Source organism: Equus caballus, chromosome 7 (genome assembly GCF_041296265.1).
Source record: "Equus caballus isolate H_3958 breed thoroughbred chromosome 7, TB-T2T, whole genome shotgun sequence".
Taxonomy (NCBI): domain Eukaryota; kingdom Metazoa; phylum Chordata; class Mammalia; order Perissodactyla; family Equidae; genus Equus; species Equus caballus.
In genome coordinates, this window is record NC_091690.1 from 85,722,538 (window position 1) to 85,748,876 (window position 26,339).

General features: G+C 35.7%; 1 protein-coding gene across 3 annotated transcripts in view; it reads left to right on the forward strand.

Annotated features, from left to right (window-relative positions):
- The window catches only part of PDE3B (phosphodiesterase 3B), a 191,785-nt gene that overhangs the window by 107,914 nt on the left and 57,532 nt on the right, over positions 1-26,339 (forward strand). For all 3 annotated transcript variants that reach the window (XR_011441143.1, XM_023646081.2, XM_023646082.2), the window contains exons 2-4: positions 407-457; positions 15,832-16,080; positions 18,535-18,677. Coding sequence is in view for 2 of the 3 variants with exons in the window: in XM_023646081.2 (XP_023501849.2) it covers positions 407-457; positions 15,832-16,080; positions 18,535-18,677 (443 nt within the window). In the remaining variant the exon portion in view is untranslated. The remainder of the gene's footprint in view (positions 1-406; positions 458-15,831; positions 16,081-18,534; positions 18,678-26,339) is intronic.

Sequence of the window (26,339 nt, forward strand, 5' to 3'; positions counted from 1 at the left end):
AAGGAAATAGCGCCATCTATTGACACTGGTTTAGGATCAGAGACCATCTTTTGGAGAAGGTGGGAGGGGGAGAGCGTCTGATGATTTGTAATTTCTCTTGTATTTTTAGTGACTGGATATGACTTTGGATTTATATTTTCTTTTTTTGTGGTAATCGATATTTTGAAGGCTAATATAGCTTATTTTAGTGACTTTATTCTGACTGTTCTTTTGATTTCTCAATCAGAGATTGTATAATTAATGAAATAATCTGTCTAGAGAGAATTTTTATTCTGACCTTCTCAATTCCTCACCCAAACTTTAAGCAATTTTAGGTATCTGTAATTGAAAATGCTCCATTTTGTCTTTACATGTATTTGTTTGTTTGGTTGTGGTTTGTAACTGAGTGAATTTTTTTTTTTTTCAGATGATTCTTTGGGATTGGGACCTAAAGCAATGGTATAAACCTCATTATCAGGTAAATATAAGTGATATCACTAGTAATTAATATCTGTAATAAAAGTTTTGATATTTAAAGTTACAGTCACAAGATTTGTATGCGATAAGATTTTCTTTAACTGAACTAAAATAAGTAGGACTTTCATTTGGGTAAATTTAAAAAGAACCATTTTAATTGTAAGGGAAAAAGAAAATGGTAAGAAACCAAACTTATAAATAATTTAAAAATGTTGCTAATATAATCTTGGCTCAGAATAAAGTGATAATTCTATATTAAGGATGAGTTTTTTTTTCTGATCGTAGACAGCTGATCCACAGAGGAAAAAAATATAGGCCGTATATGAGAAAAAGCAAAGCAGTTGGCAAAATATTATACTAGGGAAGCCAAAAACATTCTACTTAGAGTTTTTGGTAAACTTTTTATTGAATTACACATACAGAAAAGTGCATAGCTCAATGACTTTTCAGACACTTAACGTCTTAAGTAACTAGTACTCATGTCAAGAAATAGAACATTACCTGCATCCCAGAAGCCTCACGTAGGCCTCATTCTTATCGTTACCTATATCCTCAGAGATAACCCTATCCTGACTTCTAGCACTTAGTTTTGCTTATTTATGAACTTTATATATATAAATGGAATCATATAATAGGTACTTTTTAAAGATTTCTTTTAATCACTCAAGTAATACATGTTCATATCAGAAGAATTGAAAATAGCAGTATAGGAGAAAAAAGAAAAACCACTCATAAACATCAAACAATGACTATGTTAATTATGTTAACTTTTGGTGTATATCTTTATAGATCTTTCCCCATTTTCCCATTGTATTGAAATGTGGGTTTGTGTATTCTATTCTACAGAAATTATAATATTATGTTTCATATGCTGTTTTGAAACCTCATGTTTTTCATAGTAATAGATAAACATTAACAAAGATTAAATCTTTGTCATTTGTGTTTATAGAAGCGTTACCCTGTTTATTAGATTTATTTAGTTAGTTGTCCCAACACCAATTTTTGAAAAATGAATATCCCTTTGAATGGTTGATTTTTGTTCTTAAACTGTGAATGGAATAGCTACAAGAATAAGCCTATAAGGATAAAGTCATCTCTGGGCTTTGGTGAGCAAAATAACGTAACTCTTGCTGTCAGATGAAGTCAAGAAGGCCACATCTGACCTAAAAGGAGCTGGTTCCTTGACCTACAACAGTGGGCTTTCTTATCAGTCCTATTCACTAAGATCCTCACTTTCCAATTAAAAGAGTTTCTAAATTACTAGTAATATCTAAAGATAAATAAGCAGTAATGGTTAAGAGCATAAGCTTGTAGTCAGACAGACCTGGTATGTGATATCAGGCACTTCTCTCATTTTTTTTCTTCGCTCTTCTCTCTCTTCCTCTTCCTAATAATCCTTTAAAAAATATTGAAGTGTAACACTCATATATAAAAGTGCACAAATCATGAGAGTACAACTTGATGAATTTTCTCAAAGTGAATATATACATGTGACCATCTTTCCGATGAAGAATTCAGCACCCCCAAAGCCCCTATATGCTCCCCTCCTAGTCATCAACTTCTCGCAAGTGTCATCTCAGTCCCGAATTTGGTCATCACACTTAGTTTTTCCTGTTTTTTAATTTTATATAAATGGAATCAATCATATGTATTTTCTGTTTTGCTTCTGTCTTTCAAAATTTTCTCTGTGAGATTAATTCATATTATTGCACATAGCAATAATTCATTCATTTTTATTCTATTTAGTATTTCATTGAATGAATGTACAACAATTTATTCATCCTTTCTAGAGAAGATGCACATTTGTTTTATTTTCATTTTTTGGCTATTTCAAGTAATGCTGCTGGAACATTCCTGATGTCTTTTGTTGGGTGTATATCTTAGAGTGGCTTGCTGGGTCACAGGGTGTGCATGCATATGTTCAGTGTTAGTAGCTAGAACCAGATGATTTTCCAAAGAGGTTTTACCAATTTTTACCCAACCATCAGCAGTGTATGAAAGTTCTAGTTGCTCCACATTCTTGCCAACACTTGGTAGAGTCTGTTTTAAATCATTCTGGTGACTGTGGAACAGCATCTCATTGTGGTTTTAGTATTTGCATTTCACCAATGACTCATCAGGTTGAGGATCTTTTCTTAATTTGCTACCCAGATATCCTCTGGTCAGGTCTTTTACCCATTTTTCTACTCATTATGTACCTTTCACTTAGTGATTGGTAGGAGTTCTTTATGTATTTTGGACATATATATAATGTATGCGTTGAAAAAGTCTTCTCCCAGTTTATGGTTTATCATGATGTCTTTTGATGAAAATACTCTATATTTATCAATCATTTCCATTTATACCAATTTATTGATCATTTCCTTTTTGGCTGGTGGTTTTTTTGTGTCCTGTTTAAGAACTCTTTGTCTATCCCCTGGGTTGTGAAGATTTTCTTCTGTTACCTCCTAGAAGTTGTGTTTGTTTTACTTTCTACCTTTAGATCTGTAATGCATCTGGAATTGATTTTTCTGTATTGCATGATTTATAGGTCGATACATTTTTTTCCATATAGATATCCAATTGAACTAGTTCCAGTTATTGAAAAAAATAAACATTCTTTCTTCTTTGCACTGTATTGTCACCTTTGTCATAAGTCAAGTGACCATGTATGTGTAGATTTGTCTCAGGACTTTCTGTTCTGGTCTGTTGGTCAGTTTGTCTATCCTGAAACACTGATATGACACTCATTACTTTAATTACTGCAGCTTTATAATGTCTTGATATCTGATAATATAAGTTCTTCAGTTCTTCAGAGTTATCTTGGCTATTCTTGGCTCTGTCTTTTCATATAAAAGTTAGAATAAACTTTCTCCTAGGATTTTCATTGAGATTATTCTCACTATAGATCAATATAAGGAGAATTTACATCTTTATAATTTTGAGGCTTTCGATCCATGAAAATGGTATGTCCTTCACTTATTTGAGTCATCTTTATCTTAATAATCTTTTCAGTGTAGGGGTCTTGCACATGTTTTGTTAGATTTATTCCTTTAAATTGCAAAAGTTTTTGTAAAAGTTAGCAATTTTTAAAAATTTTTATGTTATTAATAGTTTATGCTGTTTCATTGAAATTCAGTTGATTTTTTTAATATTGATTCTTATATCCAATGACCTTGCTAAATTCTTTTATTAATTCTAATAGCTTGTCTGAAGATTCTTTTAGTCTTTAGGGACACAATAAGCTCATCAATGAATAAAGACAAATTTGTTTATTTATTTCCAATCCCATGGCATTTCTTTATTTTTCTTGTGTTATTGTGCTATTTAGGATCCCCAGTGCAGTGCTGAATAGACCTGGTACTAGTAGGCAGCCTTGTCTTGTTCATGAACTCAGGGAGAAAATGTTCAGCAAGTTCACCACTAATGTTTTCTGTGGATGCCCTTTATCAGATTGAGGAAGTTCCATTCTAATCTTTGTTTACTAAAGGCTTTTTTCCTCTTTTAAGTCATGAAAGGGTGTAGAATTTTTATCAGTTGCTTTTTCTACATTTATTGAGATGATCCCTGTATTTTTTCCCATTTTTTCTATTAGTATGGTGCATTATACTGTTTAATTTTTGTTTCTGTATTAAACCATCCCTGCATTCCCAAATTTGATCAAGATACATTTTCTTTTTAAAATGTATATCATTGGATTCTATTTGTTAATATTTTGTTTTGGAATTTTGAATCCATGTTTGTGAGAGAGAGTTGGCCTATAATTTTTGTTTTTTGTAATGTTCTTGGTATGTTTTTGGTAAAAAGGGTATACTGACCTGATAAAATAAGGTGGGCTCTTAAAGAGGGTAAATACCCTCTTTCTGTTATCTGGCAAAGTTTGGTAAGATTGATATTATTTCTTCCTTTAATGTTTGGAAGAATGCTCTGGTGAAACCATGTCAGTTTGGAGCTTTTTTTATGAACAAGTTTTAGATTATGGATTCAGTTTTTTTTTTTTAAAGATTTTATTTTTTTCCTTTTTCTCCCCAAAGCCACCTGGTATATAGTTGTATATTCTTCGTTGTGGGTCCTTCTAGTTGTGGCATGTGGGACGCTGCCTCAGCATGGCCTGATGAGCGGTGCCATGTCCGCGCCCAGGATTCAAACCAACGAAACACTGGGCCGCCTGCAGCGGAGTGCACGAACTTAACCACTCGGCCACGGGGCCAGCCCCTATGGGTTCAGTTTTTTAAATAGTTTTATATTTGTTCAAGAATAGTTTGGTTAGTGATGTTTTTCTAGGAGCTCCTATTTTTGTTCCCTTCATCACTGAGACTGCTGAAAGCTCTATTTTACTTTCAAAATGGAAATCTTTTTGAGAATTTTTGCTTGGTTTCTTCATCTCTTGGCCACTGTTTACACATTGGCAAATGTCTTCAGGGGAAAAGCAGCTGTGAATTCAAGCTTGCTTCTTTGTTTTTCTCTTCTCTCTGGGATCCTGCTTGGCCTTTAAAGCCCCTAGCCTGATAACCCTAAATTCCAATTTTGTCTCCCAGCCCCTTGAGACTACAGAAAGCTCCGCTCTGTTTCCTAACCTCTTAACTGCTCTGCTTCTCATCCTATCTGTCCTGTGCCAGTTATGAATCAGTAGCAAATTCATTGACAGAAAAAGTAGCACAGAATGTTGTGTTCATTTCAATTTTTTCTCTTAACCCTGGGTTCTTGTTCTTTCCAGCCCTGGCTGCTTGACTGTGCTCTGATGCCTTGAGGATGCTATTTGTATTTTATTTTGGCTTTTCTAGACTAGTTGTAGGCAGAAGAGTTGGGTTGATACAAACAAGTCCCTCCTAGCTAAAAAATTAGGCAAGCCTCTTAAGTCACTTTAAATCTATTTCCTCATCTTTAAATTGGGAATAATACCAATTCCCTCAGGGGGCTGATTAAAATAATAATAATATGTGCCTGGTACATAGTAGCATTCAATAAAAATGTGAGCTAATATTATATTAATTTCAATAATAATACTAAATATCTCTGAAATTATTGTATAAGACAGGAGTTAGCAATTTTTTTTCTATAAAGACCAGACAGTAAATATTTTAGCATTTGCAGGTGATATATAGCCGCCACTTCCACCTCCTCCTTCTTCTCCTCCTCCCGTCTCCCTTTCCCCTATTCCTCTTCTTCAATAACCCTTTAAAATGTACAATCCATTCTTAGCTCTCTGCACAAAAACAAGAATTTGCCAAATATAAGCTAGTGGGAAATAGGAATTCAAGTTCAACTTTTAAAATTATAGCAAATAATCTGAATATTCACTTTGATCTGGCATAAGTCATACTATGTCACTCTCTTGCTCATTAGACTCCTATCTCTCCCAGAATAATAACTGACATCCTTATCATGGACTTAAAAGACTTATACAATATGATCTTTTCCTTTACTCCCTTTATCTTCTCTGACCTCATCTTCTCCTACTTTCTCCTTCATTTACGTTGCTCCAGCTACACTGGCCTCCTTGTTATTCCTCAGACAAGCCAGGCAGGCTTCTGCCTCTGGGTCTTTGCACTTGCTAGTCTCTCCGTCTGGAATGCTCTTTTCCCGCACCTATGTCAGGTCTTAACATAAATATTGCCTTCTTATCCTCTTTAAAATTTCAATGCTCTCCATCACTTCTTTTCTCTTTCCATGCTTTCTTCTTTCTCTTTGACCTGTTCAAAATCCATTATTCTCCATTGCCCATATTCCTTAGCCTAGAATCCAGTGTTCTCAAAAATTTGGTCCCGACAAGCCTCTCCAACTGTATTTTCCACTGCTCCATTTTTTTTTATATAGCCTGTACTTTAATAATTTTGTGTTCCCTGTACATCACTATTTTACCTTTATTTATGCTCTCTCTTTTTGAAGAATAAGATCCCTCAAATACATTTTTAATTTTATTGTAAGAAATTTTCTCCTAATCTTTATAAAGAAAATCCTATTAAATTAATAGCTCAGGGGCTGGCCCGGTGGCGCAGCGGTTAAGTGGGCATGTTCCGCTTCGGCAGCCCAGGGTTTGCCGGTTCGGAGGTGCGGACATGGCACCGCTTGGCAAGCCATGCTGTGGTAGGCGTCCCACATATAAAGTGGAGGAAGATGGGCACGGATGTTAGCTCAGGGACAGTCTTCCTCAGCAAAAATAGGAGGCGTGGCAGCAGATGTTAGCTCAGGGCTAATCTTTCTAAAAAAAAAAATTAAAAAAATAAATAAATTGATAGCTCAGCTCAAATGCTACTTCTTCCATAAAGTTTCTGTTAACTATTAAGATTAAAGTTATTTATATTTCCTTTGACCTCTGATACCATTTTTTCTGTGTTTTTATCTCATCACTTTCCATAATATTAATACTAATAATATTTGTTGCACTTTACCTATACATACTGTACATTGCTTTATGTGCTCTGCATGTATCATGAGATTTAATTTGGCTCCTCTCTGCTAAGTACAGCTATAAACTATGGAAATAATGCAAGAGGCAACCAAGTAAGAACTCTGAAAAATGGAAAGAGGAGGGTGGACCCCAGTAATGGAGGTAAATCATAGTGACAGGGTGTCTTATGACTCCTACCCAATAGCAAAAGGTGACCCAAAGCCCCAACTTCCAATATAGCAACAGAATGTGATGCAAGTAGGCTTATTCCCTCCCTGAGTTTGAATGAGAATCCTGCTGACAACACTAAGCGAGTCTGGTGGCTCCAGCAAAGGGGAATTGATAGGGAACATCACTGAGAAGTGGCCATGGGAAGTTCTTTCATTTCCTGTTGGGCATGAGACTCCCCTTCCTAGGGAGAGACACTGGGTGGCTAGGGGACCTGGCAGGGGGGCTACCACCACCACAAGTGCCTAGCCCAGAAAGTGATCTTTGTCCCTGTGGCCTGGAGACTCCTTTCCCCCACCTAGAGGTACTAGGTAGCCCAGGTGAGGAGGCTTCCCCTCCCCGCTCCTATCTCCCTCCACCAGAGGCACCAGCAGCGACCAGTGTGAACCATAGTGGCACCACAGAAAATCAAGCAGACTGAAACACCACTGTGAATGCTCTGAAAATTAAATTGTCATTAGAACCACAGACTAAAAAGTAGACCAGGACCTGTGTGCTAAATCTAAACAAGGAGACTACGTCCTAATATAAAAGATTTAAATAAGACCCAGAGTCTTCTAACATAATAGCCAAAATGATGATGATAAAATAAAAATCACCTGTCATACTAACAAACAGGAAAATTACAACTTAAATGAGAAAAGACAATCACTCCTGATACCAAGATGAATCAGATTTGGAATTATCTGACAAGGAATTTTAAAGTGCCATGATAAAAATGTTCCAGTGAGCAATTACAAATTCTCTTGAAAAAAATGAACAAAATGGAAAATCTCAGAAAAGAAATAGAAGTTATAAAAAAGAAACAAATGGAAATTATAGAATTGAAAAATACAATAATGGAAATTAAAAACTTGCTGAATGGGCTCAATAGTAGCATGGAGATGACAGAAGATAGAATCTGAGAGTTTCAGGATACATCAATAGAATTTACCCAACTTGAACAACACAGAGAAAATAGATGGATACAAAAGGAACAGAGCCTTAGGGACCTAAAGGAAATTAACAAAGGATCCAAAATTCGTATCCTCAGTGTCTGAGAAGGAGAGCAGAAAGAGTGGGTTTAAAAGAGTATTTGAAGAAATAATGGCTGAAAAGTTCCCAAATTTTGCAAAAGACATAATCCTACAAATTCAAGAAGCTGGGTGAACTGCAAATAGGATCAACCCCCCCCCCCCAAATCTACTCTAAGTTATGTCATAATTAAGCTTTTCTTTTTGAGATGATAATGTTAACAAAACATTTTACTATGAAAAATTTTATATACATACAAAATAAGAGAGAATAGTATAATGAACCCCCATGTACTCAGGTAAGGTAATCCAGCTTTAAGAATCATTAGCATTTTGCCAATCTTATTGCATTTAAACCACCCCCATACTTTTAAAAAAATTATTATTGGGGTCATAATAGTTTATAACATTGTGAAATTTCAGTTGTACATTGTTATTTGTCAGTCACCGTATAAGTGCTCCCCTTTCCCTGTGCCCACCCCACAGCCTCCTTCCCCTGGTAAACACTGAACTATTCTCTTTGTCTGTGTGTTTGTTTTATCTTCCACATATGAGTGAAATGTCTGCATGTATCACCGATGATAATACCCTGAAGGTCCATCCACGTTGTTACAAATGGGACAATTTTGTCTTTTTTTATAGCTGAGTAATATTGCATTGTATGTATACACCACATCTTCTTTATCCAATCTTCAGTCAATGGGTGCTTGGGTTGCTTCCACATCTTGGCTATTGTGAACAATGCTGCAGTGAACATAGGGGTGCATAACTCTCTTTGAATTATTGATTTCAAGTTCTTTGGATAAATACCCAGTAGTAAGATAGCTGGGTTGTATGGTGTTTCTATTTTTAATTTTTTGAGAAATTTCCATACTGTTTTCCATTGTGGCAGTACCAGTTTGCATTCCTGCCAGCAGTGTATGAGAGTTCCCTTTTCTCCACAACCTCTCCAACATTTGTTATTTTTTGTCTTACTGATTATGGCCATTCTAATGGGTGCAAGGTGATATCTTAGTGTAGTTTTGATTTGCATTTCCCTGATTATTAGTGATGTTGAACATCTTTTCATGTGCCTATTGACCAACTGCATATCTTCTTTGGAATAATGTCTGTTCATATCCTCTGGCCATTTTTTGACTGGGTTATTTGTGGGTCTTTTTGCAAGTTAATGAGTTCTTTATATATTATGGAGATTAACCCCTCCTTGTTGGATATATGATTTGCAAATATTTTCTCCCAGTTGATGGGTTGTCTTTTCCTTTCGTTCCTGGTTTGCTTTGCCTTGCAGAAGCTCTTTAGTCTGATGAAGGTCCCACTTGTTTATTTTTTCTGTTTCTCTTGTCTGAGAAAAGATCCTTTAAAGACTGATGTCAAAGAGTATACTGCATATATTTTCTTCTAGAAGTTTTGTGGTTTCACATCTTACCTTCAAGTCTTTGATCCATTTTGAGTTTATTTTTGTGTAGGGTGAAAGATAATGGTCTACTTTCATTCTTTTACATGCGGGTGTCTACTTTTCCCAACACCATTTATTGAAGAGACTTTCCTGTCTCCATTGTATGTTCTTAGCTCCTTTGTCAAAGATTAGCTGTCTGTAGATGTGTGGTTTTATTTCTGGGCTTTCAGTTTTGTTCCATTGATCAGTGTGCCTGTTTTAGTACCAGTAGCATGCTGTTTTGATTACTATATCTTTGTGGTATATTTTGAAGTCAGGGATTGTGATGCCTCCAGCTTTGTTCTTTTTTCCCAGGATTGCTTTAGCTATTCAGGGTCTTTTGTTGCCCCATATGAATTTTAGGATTCTTTGTTCTGTTTCCATGAATATTGTCATTGGGATTCTGATTGGGATTGCAATGAATCTGTAGATTGCTTTAGGTAGTATGGACATTTTAACTATGTTTATTTTTCCAATCCATGTGCATGGAATATCTTCCCATTTCCCTATGTCATCATCGATTTCTTTCAGTAATATCTTAAAATTTTCATTGTATAGGTCTTTCACCTTCTTAGTTAAGTTTATTCCTAGATATTTTATTCTTTTTGTTGCGATTGTATATGGGATTGTATTCTTGAGTTCTCTTTCTGTTAGTTCGTTATTAGAGTGTAGAAATGCAACTGATTTTTGTAAGTTGATTTTGTATGCAGCAACTTTGCTGTGGTTGTTGATTATTTCTAATAGTTTTCCAGTGGATTCTTTAGGGTTTTCTCTATATAAAACCATCTTGTTTGTAAACAACGAGATTTTCAGTTCTTCATTGCCTGTTTGGATTCCTTTTATTTCTTTTTCATGCGTAATTGCTCTGACCAAAACCTCCAGTACTATGTTGAATAGGAATGGTGAGAGTGGGCACCCTTGCCTTGTTCCTGTTCTCAGAGGGGTGGCTTTCAGTTTTTCCCATTGAGTATGATGTTGGCTGTGGGTTTGTCGTATATGGCCTTTATTGTGTTGAGGTACTTTCCTTTTATACGCATTTTACTGAGAGTTTTTATCATAAATAGATGTCAGATCCTGTCACTTGCTTTCTTTGCATCTATTGAGATGATCATGAGGTTTTTATTTCTCATTTTGTTAATGTGGTATTTCACATTGATTGATTTGTGGGTGTTGAACCATCCCTGCGTCCCTGCTATAAATCCCACTTGATCGTGGTGTATGATCCTTTTAATGTATTGCTATATTCAGTTTGCCAATATTTTGTTGAGGATTTTTGCATCTATGTTCATTAGCAATATTGCCCTGTAGTTTTCCTTCTTTCTGTTGTCCTTGTCTGGCTTTGGTATCAGGGTGATGTTGGCTTGGTAGATTGTGTTAGGAAGTGTTCCTCCTTCTTCAGTTTTTTGGAATAGTTTGAGAAGGATAAGTAATAAATCTCCTTTGAATGTTTGATAGAATTCTCCAGAGAAGCTATCTGGTCCTGGACTTTTATTTTTGGGGAGGTTTTTGATTTCTCTTTCAATGTCTTCCCTTGTGATTGGTCTATTCAGATACTCACTCTATTTCTTCTTGATTCAGTTTGGGAGGTTGTAAGAGTCTAAGAATTCACTCATTTCTTCTAGATTGTCCAATTTGTTGGCTGGCTAAGGGTTTGTCAGTTTTGTTTGTCTTTTCAAATAACCAGCTCTTTATTTCATTGGTTCTTCCTACTGTCTTTTTTGTTTCAATTTCATTTATTTCTGCTCTAATATTTATCATTTTCCTCCTTCTGCTGACTTTGGGCTTTGTTCTTTTTCTGTTTCTGTTAGGTGTGGTTTAAGATTGCTTATTTGAGATTTTTCTTATTTCTTAAAGTGGGTCTCTATTGCGATGAATTTCCCTCTTAGGACTGCATCCCATATAAATTGGTATGGTGTGTTTTCATTTTCATTGGTCTTCAGATATTTTTTGATTTTTACTTTAATTTCTTCAATAATCCACTGGTTGTTCAGTAGCATGTTGGTTAATCGCCACATCTTTTTCTCTTTCCCAGCTTTTTTCTTGTAGTTGATTTCTAGTTTCATAGCATTATGCTTGGAAAAGATGCATGATATTATTTTAATCTTCTTCAATTTATTGAGACTTGCCTTGTTTCCCATCATATGGTCTATCCTGAGAATGTTCCATGCACACTTGAGAGGAATGTGTCTTGCTGTTTTTGGATGCAGTGTTCTATATATATCTATAAAGTCCATCTGGTCTAGTTTTTCGATTAATTCCCCTATTTCCTTGTTGACTTTCTCTTTGGATGATCTATCCATTGATGTAAGTGGGGTGTTGAGGTCCCCTACTATTATTGTGTTGTTATTAATATCTCCTTTTAGGTTTGTTAGTAGTTGCTTTATGTACTTTGGTGCTCCTGTGTGGGGTGCCTAAATATTTATAAATGTTATGTTTTCTTGGTAGAATGTCCCTTTTATCATTATATACTGCCTCTCTTTGTCTCTCTTTCCCTGTTTCATCTTGAAGTCTGCTTTGTCTGATACAAGTCTGGCAACACTTGCTTTCTTTTGTTTGCTATTAGCTCGGAATATCATATTCCATCCCTTCACTCTGAGCCTGTGTTCACTTTTGAACTGAGATGTGCTTCCTGGAGGCAGCATATTGTTGGGTCTTGTTTTTTAATTCATTCTGCAACTCTGTCTTTTGATTGAAGAATTCAATCCATTTACATTTAGAGTCATTATTGATATATGTGGGCTTAACGCTGACATCTTATGGCTTGTTTTCTGGTTCTTCTGCATTTCCATTGTTTCTTGTCCTGTGTAGTTTGGACTACCAGTTTGGTTAGGTAGTTTTCTATGATGGTTTTCTTATTTTTCTCCTTATTTATCATTTGTGCCTCTTTTGTAGTTATTTGTTTAGTGGTTATCATTACGTTTGTATAAAAAATCTCATAGATGAGCTAGTCCATTTTCTGATAGCCTCTTATTTCCTTAGACTAAGCTGATTCCATCCCTTTCCTTTGCCCCTTCTAAGTTATTACTGTCATGTCTTATTCCACCTTGTGAATTTGTGTTTAAAATGACGAGATTATATTTATTTTTGGTGTTTTCCTGCCCTTTATCTTTAATGTTATAATTAAGTGTTTGCTAACCTGTTCTGATAGAGAGATGTAGTTTTCTGATTTTGCCTACCTATTTATCTTCTTGCTCAGGGCTTTGTAACTTGTTTCATTTTTTTTCAGGTACAAGGGCCTTCTTGAAGATTTCTATTGGAGCATCTTGTGGCGATGAACTCCCTCAGTTTTTGTTTATCTGGGAAAGGTCTTACTTCTCCATCATATCTGAAGGATGTTTTCACTGAATAGAGTATTCTTGGCTGAAAGTTTTTGTGTTTTGGTATTTTGAGTATATCATTCCACTCTCTCCTAGCCAGTAAGGTTTCTGTTGAGTGATCCACTGAAAGCCTGACAGGGGTTCCTTTGTAAGTTATTTTCTGCCTTGCCACTCTTAATATTTTTTCTTTGTCATTGCCTTTTTTCAGCTTTACTAGTATATGCCTTGGAGAAGGTCTTTTTACTTTGATATAATTAGGAAATCTATTGGTGTCTTTCACTTGTATTTCCAGCTCCTTCTGCAGGTTTGGGAAGTTCTCAGCTATTATTTCTTTGAACAAGCTTTCTGCTCCCTTCGCCTTCTCTTCTCCCTCTTGAATACCTATAATTCTTATGTTACATTTCTTTATTGATTCAGATATGTCTCAGAGAATTCCTTCATTTCCTTTTTGTCTTAATTGTCTCTTCTCCTGCATCTGGAGCATTTCTATCCTCAAGACTGCTGATTTGTTCCTCCATAGTATCAGCTCTATTGTTTGGGGGGGTCCAGATTTTTCTTTATTTCAGCCATTGTGTTTTTAATCTCCAACATTTCTGATTGGTTCTTCTTTATAGTTTCAGTCTCTTTTTGAATCATTTCCTGGTTTCATATAACTGTCTAACTGTATTTTCTTGTAACTCATTGAGTTTTTTTATGATACCTATTTTGAATTCTTTGTCATTTAGATTATAAATTTCTGTGCCTTCAGGATTGATTTCTGGGTGCTTTTCATTTTCCTTCTGGGCTGGAGATTTAATATATTTTTTCATAGTGCTTTGTGGTGTGGATTTGTGCCTCTGCATAGTGATAGTATCAGGTCTCAGCTTCCACCTAGCACCACTTGGTGGGGGTAAAAAGCTGTGTATTCTGAGCCTGCCGCAATCCACAGTCTTCTCACTCCAGCTGCCGGCTGCTTTTCCATCTGTGCGGTGCTCTGGCCAACCCACTGAACTAGAGCGCGGGGCAGGGGGAGGGGTGCTTTCTTTTGCCTGTGCAGTCCTGGGGGTTTTCTTGCTCAGCCCTGGCTGTCTGCTCTCCTCAGGTGCCAGCTCGATGGAGACACCCCCATGATAGCTCAGTCACCTCTGTGTGGGGCTTTCCCACAGGCTGTGAGGGAACTCAGAGATCTATGGTGTTTCTGTGGAGGGCCACCCCTTCCCCCTTTCCTCTGAGAGATGTGTGCAGTCCCAAGGTTCTGCCATTTGGGAGGAAGAGAAGATTCCCCTTACCTCCTTCCACTTCCTCTTGGGGGTCTAGCACCTCCACCCTCAGAGATATGGCCGCATGGGTCTCTCAGATATCTTTTTTGTTGTGTGAATGTTCTCTGTTGGTATATGAATGTCCTTTTAGTTGTATCTTAGAGGAAGAGTCCAGGGGAAGAGCTCATTCTGCCATGATGCTGATGTCACTCTCATAAACTGTTAAAAACTAAAGACAAAGAAAATATCTTGACAACAGCCAGAGAGAAATGACACATTATCTATGGAGCAACACCAACTCAAATGACGGCAGAGTTTTTATCTGGGTGTGGGAAAACAGATTATGTACAATTCATGGAAGTATAAATTTGACCAACACATGCGAGAGCAGTTTTATAGTAATGTTCAAAGTTTAACATGTTAATTTACTTTGGTCCAGCAACCCAAATTATGGGAAGCTATTTGTTGGAATGTGCTTAATTATCTATAGTAACATATACAGAGAGGTTTTTGTTTAAAAAAGACTAGAAATAGCTGGGCTATGCCCCAATAATAGGGAATGTTTTAAAATAAAAACCAATACAAAATAATACTTCACAAGTAAAAAAAAAAAAGGATTTTACAAAGAGCAAAAACATTATTTAGCCAATCTTTAGTCGAACTTTCATATTTCCCAATTCTAAAATGCATTGAGGATACTTAATAAACAGTTTCTTGGTGAGCTCATTAAATACTATGAATAATTATGAGTTCAAAACACACCCAAATGTAAGTTCAATGTACAGTAAAAGAAAAGTAACATTTAATTCACTGTTCTGATTATCATTGTACTTATTTCTATGGGCAATTGAATTGATCATATATATGTATTTTCAAAAAGTAAAAATCATGTCTATATATCAATGAAATATTTATTCTTAATTGAAAAAATATATTTCCTACCCATTTTTTAGGGTCCAGCCTGATGCTATCTCTTTCATGAGGTTTTTGTTAACCATTCAGTTCAAAGTTATCACTATCTCCTTTGAACTGTGATAATGTTTTTTCTGTATTTTTATTTCATCATTTTCCACATATTGACAATAATAGTCTTCTTTACTGCACTTAAAATATCCGCACTATACATTGCTTTATGTGCTTTACATGTATTAGCAGATTTAATGCTCACATCAGCCTTTGACCAGATAGATGTTGTTGTCCCCGTTTTATAGTGAAGAAACTAAAAAGTTCAGAGGTTAAATAAGTTGCTGAAAGTCACACAGTTAAGGTTAATGCGTAGATTTCAAACTCATGTCTTTCCAACAAAGCCTTGTAACTGTGCTAGACTGCCCCTTAAGTGAGTAAGGTAAATGAAAGAAATGCTGTATATGTTTATAAGAAATTTTGACATAAAGGAAAGGACATCATCAATAAATTAATAAAATGTTCATATTATAGATTTTGAAATAAATTCAAATTTAGTTCCACACTAGTTATAAAGTCAGTAAGTGAGTAATGAATATTGTTAAATGTGAGATAAGCTAATGAAAAATATAGAAGAAAATTAAAGTTCACAATATCTGCTACATACTTCAGCATAAAAAAATTTGAGATTAGAATTATACCATTTGTTCTATCATTTATGCCATGTCCAAATAAATGAAAATTAATTTTTAATAGGATTTAATCACTTAGATATTGTTAGATAGACCTTGATTTAGAGTAGAGTAACTTTGTATTAAATGTCAACTCTTCTGTGTAACAAATATATAATTTCACTCTTTTTCTTTTCTAGAACTCTGGAGGTGGCAGTGGAGTTGATCTTTCAGTGCTAAATGAGGCTCGCAAGATGGTGTCGGATCTTCTGGTTGATCCAGCCCTTCCCCCACAAGTCATTTCTTCCCTTCGGAGTATCAGCAGCTTGATGGGTGCTTTCTCAGGTTCCTGTAGGCCAAAGATTAACCCTCTCACACCCTTCCCTGGATTTTACCCCTGCTCTGAAATAGAGGACCCAGCGGAGAAAGGAGATCGAAAACTTCACAAGGTCAAAATACAGTAATTAGCCAGCCCTATTGATCACATTTAATGATATTTTCAACTTAAAACTGCCACTTTAAATCATAGATGAAATACAATTTCTCTTTCAAGGACCAGCTTCTTTTACAATATGTTGAGCTGCTTGGGACTTTAGAGGTAGTTATAAACCTCAAATAATTCTAAATGAGTATTCAGTTTTTATTCTAAATAACAGTGCTAAAATTAGCAGTTATAACTTCATTGGTATCAACTATTTATTATTGTTGTTGTTGTTAAGAAGTCAAGAGCAACAAGCAAACTTAGTTCCAGGCATACAATAAACTAGTAATTAATTCATGTCATTAATCTATTGTATTCTTTAGAATGCAAGAATTGTTCTTGTTGAACCAAGAACAAATGATCATCATAATATTCATTTTATGAATCACATAGATTATTATAAATTTATTTTTACATTTTTTTGAACTCTGTTTTTTATTTACCCACTGGAGATTGCTATAGCCCTTTAGGCACTGATTTTCTCATCATTAGATATGGGATTAATTTCTCTTTAAATAACAGTGCTTCAAAATAAGATCTCCTTTAGAAAACAATAAATACTGTTCTAAATAGGTATGCATTGTGCTTGTTCAGAGTGCTTTTACTTGTTTTATTTGACTATTTATCAATATCTTTACCAATAGCTAAAATCACAAAACTTTAAAAATAGAAAAATTTTAGAGCTTATTCTAGTTGAACTACTTTATTCTACAGATAAAGAAACCAAGAGAAGATGAAATTCAAATCAGTTAATTTTGTTCATTGCAATAGTGTATATAGAGTCTAGAAAAAGTTAAATATAGTTTTGGAGAGATTTTGATTGTTATTTTCCTTCTGTTAGTTCTCAGCGTTAGAGTTTAGAAATATTGAAAAATTGAGAACACTGATTAGGGCAAAAGGATTTGAAAATTATCAATCCTAAATCTGGATCATAGGTTATGTGATACTTTTATTTTTAAAAAGTGTGTACAGTAGTACAAGCATTAGTCAAAACCAAATTAACAATGTACTTAGTTATATAGCATTTTTTCTAGCACTCTACCTATGAGAAAGGTTATTTATGAGCATCAAAAGGGATAGTAATGAATTAATCAATAAAACAATTCTAACATTCTTGAGTTAGTTTTCACTCGATGTGCTGCTCTTCCTTGTATTTTGCATTGACGTGATGTTTAGTATAGTAATTTTTAAAAATAGTAATTCTTAAAAATCTCAGTCATAAAACTCATATTGATATAAGTAGTTTGTTACTGTGTTTACTGTAGAAAAGTGTACTGGTACATTTTAGACACATTTTAAACAATAATGCATTTGTACCTCATTTCCTGACCATTCTCGTTAATCAGGCTTATTTTGGGTACTGGAATTTACTGATGGGATAAGTCATATAAGAACACGGAAGTAACCCTCAATTCTTTTCTTTGTGTTCTTTAAACTTCTAATTTGAATTTCATATCTAATTTGTCTCTGCTTTTGGAAAAGAATGTAAAAAGCCTGATAGTACCTTAGAAAAGAGCAACAGCACTTATGAAAGAATAATTAGTAAGGAAAAGGGAATTGGAACAGATAGTGTAATGTAAATGTCTTATGTATGTGTTAAGAACTAAGAAAGATTATTTGGACCTAAATTATAGCCAGAAAGCATTATGTTACATAAACAACTTTTTCTTCATGTCTAACTAACAATGAACCTTTACAAAATCAACGTCCGTGTGAAAACTAAAATATAGGAGATGTTTATGTCTCTGAGATGGTGTCAGTGTCTGCTGGCAGGGGAAGTTCATACAAGCAGAGACCGTTTTATGTGAATCTCAGTAAAACACCTATTCACAGTGGTCGCAAATGGAATCTTCTGGCTAATTGAACATTTGCATTAATTGAGAATATTTTCAAAAATTAGGGTAAAATTATTAATGCTAAAGGTCTCTGAATTTAATTTAATCATTAATTCAAAAGGTAGGTCAGAATCGTGCAGTTTCTGCAGATCGAGCTCTGTGCACATTGGCACTGTACTGAAAGGATCAAAGGTTTAGGATGCAGGGCTGATCGTCCTGATCCGAAGCTTGTCCTCTGAAGTTTCTTTTCAGGATGAATCATTCATATCTACTATTTGTTTATGTTTAAAATGTCGGTTGTTTATTTCTCATAAACTAGGAGTAAATTGTACAAAAGAAAAACATCTAGCTAAGGTGTAAGGAGTTCCTAAATCGTTTTTTAGTAGGAGGAAGATAAATAGAAAACCAATATAGAATGTGAAATTTGGAGTAAAATTGACAGACTTTCAGAATAAAATGTTCTGTTTCTCTTGTACATGTTAAAAATATACTTTATATTGATATTTTCATGTACCATCTTTAATGATACATATGCAGCGTATTAAAGGGTGGCGATTTAAACCGTTAAATTTTAAATTGTTCCACAGGGACTAAACAGTAGGAATAGTCTGCCAACTCCACAGCTCAGGAGGAGCTCAGGAACTTCAGGTCTGCCGCCGGTTGAACATTCTTCTTCAAGGTGGGAACGCAATAATGGCAAAAGGCCTCACCAAGAATTTGGCATTTCAAGGTAAAATCCCCAGAGCCTTTTAAAGAAACCTGAAACATCCACTTTATTTCTGTGAGTGAAGTTTGAAAGAGTTCTGAAAGCAGAAAGGAACAGTTGAAATATTTTAGATATAGGACAGCTTGGGTAGTAATATGACATAATAGAGAAACTGATTCTTAATAAGAAGCCAGGGGCCGGCCCGGTGGCGCAGCGGTTAAGTGCACACATTCTGCTTTGGTGACCCGGGGTTTGCTGGTTTGGATCTTGGGTGCAGACATGGCACCGCTTGGCAAGCCATGCTGTGGTAGGTGTCCCACATATAAAGTAGAGGAAGATGGGCACAGATGTTAGTTCAGGGCCAGTCTTCCTCAGCAAAAAGAGGAAAATTGGCAGCAGTTAGCTCAGGGCTAATCTTCCTAAAAAAAGAGAAAAAAAAAAGAAGCCAATATAGGGGCTGGCCCAGTGGCATAGCGGTCAAGTTTGCACGCTCTGCTTGGGCGGCTCGAGGTTCAGACCCTGGGCTGGGCGCAGACCTATGTGCTGCTTATCAAGCCATGCTGTGGCAGGCATCTCACATATAAAGTAGGGGAAGATGGGCATGCACATTAGCTCAGGGCCAATCTTCCTCAGCAAAAAGAGGAGGATTGGCAACAGATGTTACCTGAGGGCCAATCTTCCTCAAAAAAAAAAGCTAATATAACTTCTCCCATAAAATACGTAAGTTGGGTTCAAAGCATGTTGGGCCCTTAAGAACATGTATCAGGGAGGCAGTTTAAGGAAACTAGGATCAGTTTAGAACAGGGTACTGGGAAAGCTTTTAAATTGGTAGAAGTGGCGATTATAGGGGCTGTCACCAGTCCAATGCATAGTATCCAAAGGTGGGTCAGCAGAGTTATGAAAGGAGGAGCACCTTCACAGGGCTTATCTCAGATGTTAGATATAAAGGAGCAAGACTCTTTCAAACCCTGTTCCTGCCAGAGGATTAAGACTGCTAGTATATTCTATATTCTGTTGAGTGTTTATTTGGAACTAAACAGTGCTTATCCTACTAATGAAAAGTATCAGTAACTATAACTGAAGGAGGCTGGGAAAATGCAGGAGCTGAAATCCTCTGAGTGTAAACATATGCATTTGCTCTGATAACAAAGGATTCGATACTTTGTCTTTTAAAAGCTGGGAAACATTGATCTCTTGTGTGAGTTACAAGCTTCTATGTAGTCAGTTATCTAACTATGTTAATAAAGTTGGAATTAGTGTAAATTTCCTGTTTAATGTTATTACTGAGCGTGTGTCGTTCTTTGTTTAGCTTGAGCTGTGTACTTACACGTTTGAACCAGTAGATGGCAGGATTGGATCATAGCTGTTTATTTGTTAAAATTTATGTTAACATTTATATATGAAATATGATTAGATAATTATAATTTTCCAGATTATTTTGTCACTTATTAATTTGAATCTTCTCTAATACATTCAAGTGGATGAAGACCTTTTTTTTATAAAAGAAGAACTGAGTGAAATGATATATAAAACAGGAATGGATGACATTTGAAGAGTATTGTACAGGAAAATGAGCTTTGGTCCAAAGCTTTCCCAGAGCCTAAACATGATGTTTTTTTTCCTTTGCTTTTTTTTTGTTTGTTTTAAATGGAAGCAGGATATGGGGAAGTAAATGATGTTAGGAACTGAAAATATGACAAATATTTCTCTTTTTTTTCAATTATTTTACTGAGGTCATATTGGTTTATAACATTGTATAATTTCAAGTATACATTATTATATATCAGTTTCTGTATAGACTGCATTGTGCTCACCACCAATAGTGTAATTTTCATCTGTCACCATACATATGTGCCCCTTTATGCCTTTTGCCCACCCACCACCCGCTTCCCCTCTGGTAACTGCTAATCTGTTCTCTTTATCCATGTGTTTGTTTATCTTCCACATATGAGTGAAATCATATGGTGTTTGTCTTTCTCTGTCTGATTTATTTCATTTAACATAAAACCCTCAAGGTCTATCCATGTTGTTGCAAATGGGATGATTTTCTCTCTTTACTATGGCTGAGTAGTATTCCATTGTATATAAATATATACTACATCTTCTTTATCCACTCGTCAGTTGATGAGCACTTGGGTTGCTTCCACGTCTTAGCTATTGTGAATAATGCTGCAACGAACATAAGGGTGCATAAATCTCTTTGTATTGTTGATTTCGTATTATTTGGATAAATACCCAGTAGTGGGATAGCTGGATTGTATGGTATTTTTATTTTTAAGTTTTTGAGAAATCTCCACACTGTTTTCCATAGTGGCTGTACCAGTTTGCATTCCCACCAGCAGTGTATGAGGGTTCCCTTTTCTCCACATCCTCTCCGTTTGTTATTTTTTTTGTCTTGTTAATTATGGCCATTCTGACAGGTGTAAGGTGATATCTCATTGTAGTTTTTATTTGCATTTTCCTAATAATTAGTGATGTTGAACATCTTTTCATGTGCCTGTTGTGCATCTGCATATCTTTGGAGAAATGTCTGTTCATATCCTCTGCCCATTTTTTGATTGGGTTGTTGGGTTTTTTGTTGAAGAGTTGTAAGAGTTCTTTATATATTTTGGAAATTAAACCTTTGTTGTCTATATGATTTGCAAATATTTTTTCCCAGTTGGTAGGTTGCCTTTTCATTTTGTTCATGGTTTCCTTTGCCTTGCAGAAGCTTTTTAGTCCGATGTAGTCCCTTTGTTCATTTTTTCTTTTGTTTCCCTTTCCTGAGTAGACATGGTATTCGAAAAGATCCTCTGAGACCCATGTCTAAGAGTATACTGCCTATATTTTCTTGTAGGAATTTTATGGTTTCAGGTCTTACATTCACGTCTTTAATCCATTTTGAGTTAATTTTTGTGAAGGTGTAAGATAATGGTCTACTTTCATTCTTTTGCCTGTGACTGTCCAGTTTTCCTGACATCATTTATTGGAGAGACTTTCCTTTCTCCATTGTATGTTCTTGGCTTCTTTGTGGAAGACTAGTTGTCCATAGATGTGTAGTTTTATTTCTGGGCTTTCAGTTCTGTTCCATTGATCTGTGTGTCTGCTTTGGGCTAGTAGTATGCTGTTTTGATTACTATAGCTTTGTAGTATACTTGTTTTTTTTTTTTTTTTAGGAAGATTAGCCCTGAGCTAACTGTTACCAATCCTCCTCTTTTTTCTGAGGAAGACTGTCCCTGAGCTAACATCCGTGCCCATCTTCCTCTACTTTATATGTGGGACGCCTACCACAGCATGGCTTGCCACACGGTGCCATGTCCACACCCAGGATCCGAACGAGCAAACCCCGGGCCGCCAAAGTGGAACGTGCATACTTAACCGCTGCACCACTGGAGTGGCCCCTGTAGTATACTTTTAAGTCAGGGATTGTGATGCCTCCAGCTTTCGGGTCTTCTCGTTCCATATAAATTTTAGGATTCTTTGTTCTATTTCCGTGAACGTCATTGGGATTCTGAATGGGATTGCATGGAATCTGTAGATTGCTTTAGGTAATATGGACAGTTTAACATCTTTTATGCTTTCAACCCATAAGCATGGAATATCTTTCCATTTCTTTTTCGATTTCTTTCAATAATGTCATAGTTTTCAGTGTATAGGTCTTTCACCTCCTTAGTTAAGTTTGTTCGTAGATATTTTATTGTTTTTGTTGCGATTGTATATGGGGTTGTATTCCTGAGTTCTCTTTCCATTAGTTCGCTATTAGAGTATAGAAATGCAACTGATTTTTCTAAGTTGATTTTGTACTCAGCAACTTTGCTGTAGTTGTTGATTATTTCTAATAGTTTTCTGATGGAATCTCTAGGATTTTCTATATATGGACCATGTCATTCACAAACAGTTTCACTTCTTCATTGCCTATTTGGATACATTTAAATTTTTTTTTCCTGATTGTTCTGACCAAAACCTCCAGTATTATGTTGAATAGGAGTGGCAAGAGTGGGCAGCCATGTTGTGTTCCTGTTGTCAGAGGGATCTCTTTCAGTTTTTCACCATTAAGTATGATGTTGGCTGTGGGTTTGTCATATTTGGCCTTTATTATTTTGAGGTACTTTCCATCCAAACACATTTTATTGAGAATTTTTATCATAAATAGATGTTTGATCCTTCAAATGCTTTCTCTGCGTCTATTGAGATAAGCATGTGGTGTTTATTCCTCATGTTGTCAATGTGGTGTATCACGTTGATTGATTTGCAGATGTTGAACCCTCCCTGTGTCCCTACTATAAATCCCACATCATGGTGGTGTATGATCCTTTTAATGTATTGTTGTATTTGGTTTGCCAGTATTTTGTTGAGAAGTTTTGCATCTATGTTCATCAGCTTTATTGATCTGTAATTTTCCTTCTTTGTGTTGTCCTTGTCTAGTTTTGATATCAGGGTGATGTTGGCCTAATAGAATGAGGTAGGAAGCATTCAGTCTTCTTAAATTTTTTGGAATAGTTTGAGAAGGACAGGTATTAAATCTCCTTTAAATGTTTGGTAGAATTCTCCAGAGAAGCCATCTGGTCTTGGATTTTAGTTTTTTGGGAGGTTTTTGATTACTGTTTGAATGCCTTTCCTTTTGATTGGTCTATTCAAATTCCCTGTTGCTTCTTGATTCAGTTTGGGAGGTTGTGTGAGTCTAAGAATTTATCCATTTCTTCTAGGTTATCCAATTTGTTAGCATCAAATTTTTCATAGTATTCTTTTATAATACTTTGTATTTCTATGGTATCCATTGTCATTTCTCTTCTTTCATTTCTAATTTTATTTATCTGAGCCTTCTCTCTTTTTTCTTAGGGAGTCTGGCCAAGACTTGGTCAATTTTATCTTCTCAAATAACCAGCTCTTTATTTTGTTGATCCTTTCTACTGGTTTTTTAGTCTCTTTCACTTATTTCTGCTCTAATTTTTATTATTTCCCTCCTTCTGCTGACTGTGGGCTTCGGTTTTTCTTCTTTTTCTCATTCTGTTTAGTTTAAGATTACTTATTTGAGATTTTTCTTGTTTATTCAAGTGGGCCTGTATTGCTATGAATTTCCCTCTTAGGACTGCTGTTGCTGCATTCCCGTGAGAGCTGGTGTGTTGTATTTTTATTTTCATTTGTCTCCAGATATTTTTTGATTTCTTCATTGATTTAGTGGTTGTTCAGTTGCATATTTTTTATTCTACCCCTTTTGTTACTTTGTCGGCTTTTTTCTTGTAGTCGGTTTCTAGTTTCAGTATTGTGGTTGGAAAAGAGGCTTGATATGATTTCAGTCGTCTTAAATTTATTGAGGCTTGCCTTGTTTCCCAACTTATGGTTTGTCTTTGAGAATGTTCCATGTGCACTTGAGAACAATGTGTATTCTGATGTTTTAGGATGGAATATTATATCTATTAAGTCCATCTGGTTTGGCATTTCCTGTAAGGCCAGTGTTTCTTTGTTGACTTTGTGTCTTGATGATGTATCCATTGATGTAAGTGGGGTGTTGAGGTCCTCTACTATTACTGTGTTGCTGTCAGTTTCTCCCTTTGGGTCTCTTAGTAGTTAATTTATATACTTTGTGCCTTTGTTAGGTGCATATATGTTCATAAGTGTTATTTTCTCTTGGTGGAATGTCCCTTTTATCATTATATACTGCCCCTCTTTGTCTCTCTTTGTCTTTTTTATCTCGAAGTCAGCTTTGTCTGATGTAAGTATGGCAACACCTGCTTTATTTGCTTGCCCATTTGCTTGGAGTATTATCTTCCATCCCTTCACTCTGATCCTATGTTTGTCTTTAGAGCTGAGATGTGCTTCCTGGAGGCAGCATATTTTTGGGTCTTATTTTTTAATCCATCTAGCCACTCTTTGTCTTTTATTGGAGAATTCAATCCATTTACATTTAGAGTGATTATTGATATTGAGGCTTAATACTGCCATTTCATCACTTGTTTCCCAGTTATTATCTATTTCCCTTGTATTTCTGACTGCCATTTCAGTTTAGTGGTTTTCTGTGATAGTTTTCTCTTCCTTTATGATTTGTGGCCCTGTTCTGATTTTTTGTTTAGTGGTTACCATGAGGTTTGTATAAAAGATCTCATGGATGAGAGAGTCCATTTTCTGATAACCTCTTATCTCCATTAGCCTAAGCATGTTCCATCCCTTTTCTCTTCCCCTTCTGAGTTACTGTCGTCACAAATTATTCTTTTTTGTGCTGTGATTTTGTAACTAAATTGAAGTGTGTACAGTTATTTTTGATGCTTTCCTTCCCTTTATCTTTTATGTTATAATCAAATGTTTGCTGACCTGTTCTGATAGAGAGCTGCAGTTTTCTGATTTTGTTGTTCTCTTTATTTCCTTGCTCAAAGCTTTGTAAACCTTTGTCTTTTGTTTCAGGTAGGAGGGCTTCTTTCATCATATCTTGTAAAGGAGGTCTGGTGGCAATGAACTCCCTCAGCTTTTGTTTATCTGGGAAAGCTTTTATTTCTCCATTGTATCTGAAAGATAGTTTTGCTGGATAGAGTATTCTTGGCTGAAAGTTTTTGTCTTTCAGTATTTTTTTTCCTTAAAGATTGGCACCTGAGGGGCTGGCCCTGTGGCTGAGTGATTAAGTTTACGTGCTCTGCTTCGGCGGCCCAGGGTTTCACTGGTTTGGATCTTGGGCATAGACATGTCACGCTCATCAGGCCATGCTGAGGTGGCATCCCACATGCCACAACCAGAAGGACCCACAACTAAAAATATACCAGGGAGAAAAAGGAAAAATAAAATCTTTACAAAAAAAAGATTGGCACCTGAGCTACCATCTGTTGCTAAGCTTTTTTTTTTTCTTCTTCTCCCCAAAGCCCCCCAGTCCATAGTTGTATATTCTAGCTATAGGTCCTTCTGGTTGTGCTATGTGGGATGCCACCTCAGCATGGCCTGACGAGCAGTGCCATGTTTGCGCCAAGGATCTGAAGTGGCGAAACCCTAAGCCAGCCAAGCAGACAGAGCCCGTGAACTTAATCACTCGGACATGGGGCTGGTCCTTGTCTTTCAGTATTTTGAATATATCATCCCATTCTCTCCTAGCCTGTAAGGTTTCTGCTGAGAAATCCAATGAAAGCCTGATAGAGGTTCCTTTGTAGGTTGCTTTCTTCTGTATTAATATTTTTTCCTTGTGATTGACTTTGGTCAATTTTCATATTATATGCCTTTTAGAAGGTCTTTTTGCTTTGTTGTAATTAGGAGTTCTATTGGCTTCTTGTACTTGTAATTCCAGTGCCTTCCCCAGGTTTGGGAGGTCCTTAGCTATTGTTTCTTTGAACAAGCTCTGCTCTTTTCTCCTTCTTTTCCCTCTGAAGTACCTATAATCCTTATGTTGCTCTTCCTAATTAAGTTGGATATTTCTCGAAGAACTTCTTAACTTTTTAAAATCGTAGTTCTCTCTCCTCTACCTGTAGCATTTCTACATTTCTGTCCTCTGATTCATCTGTTCCCTGATTCTCTGATAACTGTGTCCTCTATAACATCAACTCTATTTTTTATGGTTTCTAGATTATTTTTTATTTCATTAATTTGTGTTCTTCATATCCAGAATTTCTGTTTTTGTTTTTTTTAGAGTTTCAATCTCTTTAATTTTATTCTTGAGCACACTGAACTGTCTGTCTCAATTTTTTTGTAACTCATTCACTTTCTTTATGACAACTATTTTGAGTTCTCTGT